The sequence below is a fragment of the Athene cunicularia genome, unplaced genomic scaffold (genome assembly GCF_003259725.1).
Source record: "Athene cunicularia isolate RWA unplaced genomic scaffold, athCun1 SCF_1, whole genome shotgun sequence".
Classification (NCBI taxonomy): Eukaryota; Metazoa; Chordata; class Aves; order Strigiformes; family Strigidae; genus Athene; species Athene cunicularia.
In genome coordinates this window covers 1,523,697-1,532,990 of record NW_020799155.1, presented here as the reverse complement: position 1 = coordinate 1,532,990, position 9,294 = coordinate 1,523,697, and the positions used below count along the sequence as shown (strand labels likewise).

At 37.0% G+C, this 9,294-nt stretch overlaps 1 protein-coding gene across 4 annotated transcripts in view; it reads right to left on the bottom strand.

Annotated features, from left to right (window-relative positions):
- Positions 1-9,294, bottom strand: part of INPP4B (inositol polyphosphate-4-phosphatase type II B) — a 332,198-nt gene that overhangs the window by 165,596 nt on the left and 157,308 nt on the right. For all 4 annotated transcript variants that reach the window (XM_026866972.1, XM_026866970.1, XM_026866969.1 and 1 more), the window contains one exon: positions 8,839-8,955. In XM_026866972.1, coding sequence (XP_026722773.1) covers positions 8,839-8,955 — 117 coding nt within the window. The remainder of the gene's footprint in view (positions 1-8,838; positions 8,956-9,294) is intronic.

The following is a 9,294-nucleotide window of genomic DNA, read 5'->3' as shown; positions in this document are numbered from 1 at the left end:
GGGGGGGGGGGGCAAAATTCATCAATTCTCAACACACCAGAATGCTGAAAAAAAACCCACCAAAGACTAAATTTAATTATAGCTAATGTCACTGTGCCAGTGACTCCTTGGTAATGATCCATGATCTCATCAATAAGTAATAAACTCAAGGTGAGGGAATTCAGTGTACTTTTCAATGAAAGGAACTCTCTCTCATATAGCATAAAGTTCTGTAACAATACAAAGCAGCTGATACTCTGTTCAATATGGTAACTGCTTTGTACACTAAAACCTTGACCTCAATTGTTGATGTTCATAATGGCCATTCACATTTAGGCTCTCGTGATTTTGAGAGAACCAAACACACAAAATTTTGACCACGCTACAGACTATATTTGTCCGTCATTCTTCTGGCTTTCCAGCCATCACTGTGCAAGCTACAAACAGTTTCTTTAAAAACTGCAAGTTAGAAAGCAGTGTTTTTTCCCTTCCCTTTATGATCACGCAATCCATGGTGAACAGGACAAAACAAAGAACAAATCAAAACAAAATCCTCATTTCTGGCATGAAGAAAGCCAAGCATGGAGAATTTCAGCCACATGGGAATTTGTTTCTGCAATATACTGCATAATGATTACATAAAGAGGCTTTGATTACTGTAAAATTCAATGATACATGCATTTCTAATGGCACTAGAATTCCTAAATGACTACACAAGCCTTTCATGTTTATTCATCAAATATTTAAAATACAGCACAATACAAAACATTTAACTAGTTTACTCTGAGAGCAATTAACTAAACTCTTCTAACAAAAGCTTCCTCAAGAAGATAAAGTCTCATATTATGTCCAATGCATATGATTCTTACTTAATTTTTAAATAGAATTATTTGCTCAACTTTATAATTACAAAATTCCAAATGCAAACATTTAGTGGTACAAGCATATTCATAACTGTAAAGAACACTTTTGTGAGACACATGGTAGAGGGAGAAAAATCTGTTCTAATAGATTGAATTTCTTCCATTTTCAATTTCTCACAACATACTCCCTATGACTTTAAAAGAAAAATCTGTTTCCAAGCTGGTTTTAGGTGCCTGCTTTCATAACAGAAAAGCAAGAGCAGACTTACCACTGCTCCATATAAATTTCATCCTTTCAATCCCTATTGCATCTAAATATATTAAATATTATGCAGAAATATTTTTGCCACTGAAGAACTAGATTTTAAATATATTGTGCCTTTTATTTAACATCTATATCTGTAAGTACCTTTCTGTGAAGAGAGATGGTTGAGAATATGAGAATATATTGGATTTTTCAAGATGCTAAAAAATTAAGATAACAAATATTATAAAATCAAAATAATTTCAGGAAGTCACTCTATTTTCATTAGTACCGAACTGGGCTTTGAGAAAAATGGAAATTCCTTAGTGAAGATTAAAAGGCAGAAGCTACACTATAAACATTTATTTTTCTCTTTTTTCCAACATTTAATATAGTTTCTACAGTTAATTCATTTCTATTAATGTACAATTTTGGCTGCAAGTAAAGCAGGAGGCATAAATATTTTTTTCCTGCAGTATAAAGAAAACTTGTAATAGAGTATTCTAAAGCCTTATTTGACAAAAGCACACAAACCACAAAAAAAGTAAATAGAAGTACGCAGCTGTGATTTTTCAAGGACTTCAATGTATCCACTTAAAGTTAGAAGTGCCTCTATATCAACAACAGAGACATCCATTTGGGGGATTTTTTTCCAGGTAAAGAAACTTCCAAAAGTGAGTCCAACAGGCAAAAATGGAGCTTTCTGAACTTGAAAAAACATCTTCTTAAATCTTCCGCTTTTTTTGACCTGCATGAAGTGCCTCTCATTTACAAACTACCCATCAACTATAGGTAAGCATATCAACTGTTGTGTGTATAATCATAATAAGTAGCTATAGCTCAAGGCAAGCACATCCCTGTTTTCTTGAATGTCAGTTACCCTTTTGTACATTCCAGTGTCTGTGCTGGTATGATGGGACTAACTGATCATTCACCTAAGAAAAAAAGGGAAATCACCACTGAGAACTGACAAATCTTACCCTTTGAGTCATTCGAACATTCCCGTGTTGCTGCATGTAGTACAAGGAAACCCTTTGTGCTGGCGGTGCCTGGGCTGCCCCTGAGGGCTGCAGTACCCAGCCTGCTGGGAGCACCAACCCCTGGCCTGTGGAGCTGCTCCTCCAGTGCCTTCTCCAGGGGATGCCTGGGTCAAGGGCACCGGCAGGGAAAGCAGATCAACCCGTTGAAAGGACAGAAGCACATTCTTCAATCTGAGGTCATGTTTTCACAGTCAGATTGCTTCACACTGACTAAAGAAACATTGTGCTGGGCTCTTCTTCCTCTATTCACTGCAGCATGCGTATTTCAGAGGAAAAGACCCCGGCCATCTCCACTAGCCATGTGCCCCTTGAACCCTAAAAGTCATCATTAGAAATGGCAGGGCAGTGCAATAACCACCTTGGATTTGTTTGACTATTCTCATGTGCTCTGTGCTGGTCTAGTGAGGGATAGAGCAATGAAAGATATCTATGAATATGCATACACAAAGTATTCATGGCAGAATTATACATTTGCAAGCTTTTTGGACAGTGCTACAGAGATTGGAACAATCGTACATATGTTACTGAAATCCTTAGCTGGTTAAAATAAAATCTACAGGAAAACGTTACCATTTCCTATTTGGTTCCCTTATTTCTAAGCAATTTCCAAGGCAACCATTTATATTTTTACAGAATACAATTGGTCTTAAAGCCTGATGTGAGGCAGCAGTACCATTTGATTGACAGAGTAGATAGAAAAGGAAAAGAAAATGGAAAATTAACTAACTGTAGATTACAACTTTCCCTGAAGATACAGGAACAGGGAGGAGTTTGCCTCAATTAAGAAAAAAATAATAAAAGGGTAGGAGAAAAAATAGGCAGAAAAGTAGGATGCTTTTAAAGAGAGAAAAATTTCTGCAAAGCTGAATCCTCCCATTGCACTTTCAAGTGAGAAACTGCACAAAGAGCAGTGAGGCTACAAATGGACTTTAAGTCTATACCTGTTAACTTTCCTGGTCTTGACACTTATCCCCATTGTCTTACAGATTCATTAAGATATATGACACCTTATTGTACCTGCGGCCACTTTAAAGAAAGATTTTATTTTGATATAAAGCCAAATGTATTCAGACTTAAAAAAATACTGAGAAAGACTGACAATAATGCTTGAGGTGGATTCCACATGTAAGTGCCCAGAAGAATGAAAACCATTCCCCCAAAAAATCTCTAATAATGGTGTTTAGTAAGAATATATAGTTTGACACAAAACGAAAACTAAGTCTATCATCGAGTATATACTTGTGAAAAAAATTACATGATTTTGAAAAGAAACATGAATATCTCAAGCTTTATTGCAAGTATTTCTGTGGGTAGGACCGTGGTACCATACAGTACTGCTCTATTAAGAAGAATGAGATAATAAGAGTTTCTAATTTAAGGCAATATTTCTCTACAAATTCTGCAGAGATGACAGTGAACAGAACTGAGAAAAGAAAGAATTTAAAGTGTCTTTTCTTTAAACAAAGTAGAGCATTTTCAACGCTGCTTCAAGTTTTAAAGAAAAACAGCTTCAGTAGTTTTAGTGTTGATGAGAGCGAGGGACTGAGAGTACTCTGGTACAGGCAGAGTACAGGTAGGTGATGTACAAGCTTTCACATTTATCTCTGCTAATGCATTTCACATCCTACTCTGCAGTGTTCCTAATATTCAAGCCGTGGGCCTCTTACTGAAGAGATGGCAAACCACACTAAACTGCGTGGTGGCTTTGCGATACAGATCAATGCCCACAAGGGAACACGGAATGTTGTCACTTCAGATTTGGCTTCGCAACTGAACTCAAAATGCCTCTTTCATGACAGATGTTCTTAATTTCCCAACAACCCACCCCGGTGTGATTCAATTTTAACAGGGATACTTGCAAGATCAAGAAACACAGAAAAAAAAAAAAAAAAAACAAAAAAAACCCAAACCCAAACCAAAAAATGAACTTCTGCAAGTTTACTTTCATAGTGAGCAAGTTTAATAGATGATTCAAACCTCAACCGTTAGAAGACATATCAATTGAAGTCCAAATAATCTAAAATTGTCACTTTATAATGTATGTTCCCATATCCAAAACTTCATTTCTATCCCTAGTACTCTTAAAATTATCAAATTAATCACTGAGAAGAAAAATAGATTAAGAGAAAATTTGGGAATTAACCAATGCAAGACCAGACTGTAGAAGGTGTATTATTTCAACTGCCTTATACATGTCCAGTTTCTCCTTGTTCTCAGGAGACAGCATTAGAGGGGTTGTTTGTATCTTCAATATCACATGTGAATTCCAGTAGTTCTATCCATCCAAAGGATCTACCTTTGGATGGATACATACCCTGCTGGTCTTTACGACAAAAAGCAAAAACATCTGTTAAATCTCTAACCCTAGTCGGTATACAAAAATCTCGGCTTTTGAAGCTTCTTCTCAAGCTTCCTGGTTTCCATCCCCTCGTAACAATAAGGGGAATCTGTGAAGGGGTGATGCAGAGACCAGATTTAGAAAATTCCCACCAGATACAGAAAGTTGCTCCTGTCCTCTGCTTCCAGCACCTCTCCATGTGTGGATCAAAAGGAGGCAGTACAACTCACTGCATGTCATACCAGAACATTACAAAAGTCTTTACCTCAAGATCTTGCTTCACTTAAAATAAACATGATCCCATCATACAAGATGTAAACATTTTCAACCCCACTTTACAGGTAGAAAAGTTGGTATAGTAAGAATTTAAGCTGTAGTGTAACTGCATGAAACAAACACTAGTCAGATGTAGATGCAGCAACAGAACAACCAGTCTTGGAAAACAAGCGAACAGAAGCCTCACCATCACTAAATGTTTCAGTACTTGCCTAAAATAAATAGCCACACTGCTCTACACAACGAAGTTCAGAACACTTGCTTGCAGGATGTAAGTATATATATTCTAAACAGAACAGAAAGTCTGCTGTCTCCCACATTAGTCACTAGGCTTTCCCTACTCTTAATCTAACACAGATTCATATATTTTGTCTTTTCTGCAGGTCTGTCTTGTGGCTGTGGTACCCGACTTACGCTAAGCAGTATTTTCAAAGTGAACAAACCTGTCTTCAGCTTTAAAATTTGCTAGACCAAACTGGGCAAACCTGCAGGCTTACAGGAAAGATAATAATAGGTACCTGTGCAAAAGTGGTACAGAGATAATATTTTAATAGGATATGAGCCTCTAGTTCCGATTTTCTTGGACAATGACTTAAAGAACAGGTGCAGTACCAGCATTGCAACAAAACCCAACTATCTAAAAATCTTAAAGACAATGCAGCTCAAGCCAGCAAAAGATAAATTTGCTCATGGCAATATGGGAAGAAAATCTTTGTGATGTAGAAACAGATGTCACTGTACATTTTTCAGGATATGGCATTACCCACTGCTTTGTATGCATGGCTTCACCGGATATATTTAAATTATATTTCATAACACTCTCTATTATCTTCTTAATTCCGACAATATCAAAGTGAAGTTGGAATAGCATAGTCTTTATTAAAAGTTTCTATTTACATGAAAACTTACAGGAACCAATCACCCTAACTTAGAAAGTCTAGCCAAAACAAAAAGTGTTTCATTATATTAAAAAGCCTCAATTACAGAAAGCCTGACACAGCCAAGATATAATTATGATCAACATCAGACAGAGACGCATAAAAGTGAAAAGTGCAGTTAGAACATTCAGTGTGTCAAGCACAGTGAATGTGAAACCAGCTGCACAGTACTTTAATGTAATTAAACTGCACTTCTTACATAATGTAAGTTAAATAACAGGCAAGAGTGAAGTTAACTATCTGCTTTCTGGTATAGGAATGCGAGCATTGCAAGATTATTTTTAAATCTTGTTTTAAAAAGCAGCACAAGTAGCATGTCAGCAGTACCAAAAAAAAATTTCTGGTTGTCTGTCACTGGAGAGCATCCCCTTCCACTTTAGCATTACGACCCATGTGCACAAACTGAGCAGTATTTAATTATTTTTGTAGGGTGTTTGAAAAAAAGACCTAATAATCTTGTATAGGCAGAGGCAGGTTTAGGCAAAACAAAAGAAAATGCTTTTACCCCATGATATATCCACTGCCTTTTCTGCACCTTCTCAACAGTCTTCTGTTTGTGGTAGTAAAATCCTGCTGAGTTTAACTAACGCACAGAATTCGCTTCCTTTAGTTTCATTTGAATTACAAGAGAAATAAGAAAAGAATAAGTATATATTTACAGTGAGGGATATTGGCTACGTTGAACTGTTTAACTGAAGTAAGCAGGAGTAGTAGTGCCCTGATGTGGGAATTCTTATTTGTGTAGCTTTTTGCCCAGTTTCTGCAAAATATTTTATAGTCAGGTCCAAGGTTTATTTTGCCATACATGCTCACTTGTATGAGCTGGTGTCTGGTCTGGAAACACAGCCTAGAGGAGCAGAGCATACCGAACAGCCTTGGATTCCCCTCCACCCCCCAATGGGTTACCTGTCTGTTGGAGAAATGGTGTGGCTGTGTGTTGCGACCAGAAGCTGTGGCAGTAGTTTTTGAGGAACAAGAAGCCAGCTTTATTGCAGCCTAGGTAATCAGAACTGTGAAGTCACGGCACTTGGAACAGGCTTACTGCCAAAAGGACACATCCCACTTCTTGGGTCATGAAGCAAACATTGAGGTCTGCACTGCTGCAGCTATGCTGGTAATGGTATCGCGCTGTAGCTCATTTAAACCTGACTTTTATGAATCTATATACACCTCCAGATTCAAAAAAGTCACCTGAATTAATAGAAAAGTGTGATGGCTTCCAATTATAGGAAAGAAAGCCAAGCCATTAGTTTTATCACCGCTGATATTCTAGGATGTAAACAGAAGTCCAAATACCACCACGATTGAAGTCACAACCTGGGTGACCCAGAGTCATTCACACATGCTGCAGTCTACCTTAATTTAAATCTTACAGCTTTTTTTTTTTTTTTTTTTTTTTTTTCATCCACTTTTAAAACAGCTGAATATTAATAAAAGGCTAAATATATGTAAACCAGAGATGGGATTAACATTTTCCTCTACAAAAAGGTACCATAAACTATAAACCCAGAATGTTTTACATAGGAACTACATAACTGCTATGACAAAAGAGAAAGGTATTCCTTCCTGTGACTTACGAACTACATTAATGGGATTCTCTGGGAAAGACTCTAGTCCTACACTACAATTATAAAGAACAGCTATGAAAAGTTCTTCGAAGTTTGCAAAAACATATATTCATTCTCTTGGCTAGATCTTGTCCTGTATAAGTGGCAGTATAGAAGTCTGCAACTAGAAGAGTAGTAGTACAAGGATAGCTCTATGTATCAAGTCCACTTTTTTTGTTCACAGATAGCATATTACTTTCCATCATCTGTCAATCACAAGGAACAAGGGAAGTGACAAAGTCAAACTCCTTTCACTCAATTCCTGTATCTGTCCATGGGTGACAACTCTACTGGAGAAACAGCATATCCTGTTTTAAGCCCCTGTAGTCTAAACTGTGACCAAAAATTAAAACATACACATTGTGAAAATGTGTGTACATGTCCCGTCCCTGGTTACCCTTAAACAGAAGAAAATACCTTAGTCCATAAAACCTGAAAGAAATCCAGATTCTGTGTCTAAAATATTCCACACATTCCCATTAAAGAACACAGTGAAGAGACAGATCCAACCTGTTTGCTCACAGGAGTCCAAAATTGAAACGACCATATCAACTATTTTCTGTCTGAACAAAATTAGAAGTTCTCTTAACATGTAACTTATGTAAGCAGTTCAAAGACAGTTTCAAGTTGCAAGTCATGCCTTTGATTTCCTTCTTATGGATAATGAATGGATATACAGTTATGACATGAGCTTGCACTGTCTTTAATCATACTGGAGGCCAATTACAAATATGTAAAGAGCAATTCAGCTAATTAAACACGGGTGTCAAGGGACACTTTTGATGCCCAAGAGAAAACTATCAGCTGGACTCCAGCTGCCACAGAAGAAAAACAGAGATCTCCTATAGGTCCTACGATATGTTCTGGGTCTGTAAGGTTATCCTAGATGACCTGGAGCACAGAAAATGGCACTCAAGGTCTATATTTGGCAGTTAAATTACTCAAATACTTCCACTGACCTCCATATATCATCTCAAGTGAGAAACTGTTGCTCAGCATAAAAAACTGATAGTGTAACCAAAAGTGTACAACACTGGATCCCAAAATGATTCACCTTTAGCAGTGACACAGAAGATCTTGGACGCTTACAAATCAATAACAGCAGCAGCCACAGGACAGCTGCGGGTATCACCACGCAAGAGATTAAAATAAAATATTATTATCTCTCTCAAACATCAGTTTACAGGCTCTTTCATCATTTTGGTTTGGGCATATAAGTTAAATATTGTCAGAAACGTATTTCTGAAAAATCATTCACAGTGGTGTTACCTCAGTCTATTCCATAGGTTCTCTGACATAAAAAAGCACACAAGGGTAATCTTTTATTTGCCAGGAATACCTGTGCTGATTCATGTAATCAAGTAAACAATAGTAAAGGGTCCATCTTAAGTGCATGGTTCTCCTTCTCTGTTCTCTAATATAACAACAAAAAATAAAGTACATTTTAAGTATAAGAGAAGAGCAAAACTAATTCTACATAAACCTATTTTCCCAATTTGCAAACTTTCTATTACTCAATAAGATTTGTGCAAGAAATCAAGCAAAGCACTTACCGTGTCTTGAGACTTATCTTTGACATCATAGACTGTTAGTTTTATTTTAGTCTCCTCATAGATGGGGTATTCCGGTGGGAATGTCACACCAGTCAAAAACAGTGGATCTCTTGTACCCTGCGTAACACGAGCAAACATTCAGTAAGGTAACAGCTGTGCAATGTGTAGTATAACATAATGGATGTACAGAAACCACGGGCTCTTTAGAAGAGGTTAGCTTTCTACAGCAGAGAGAAGTGAATAGCTAAGTATTATCCAGCCAATAGGAAAACCAGACAACTTTAACACTTTATAAGGAAAGTTTTTTATCTGGAAAAGGTATTAAGTGCTTTTGAAACAGAGCCTGGCAACATGACTTTAAACAACATAGCCAGCAGGTAACAGTATCTGGAATACCACGTGTAATAAACAATCTTTCTTTCTCCCATGATACTTTCTGAAAGTACCACAATTTCA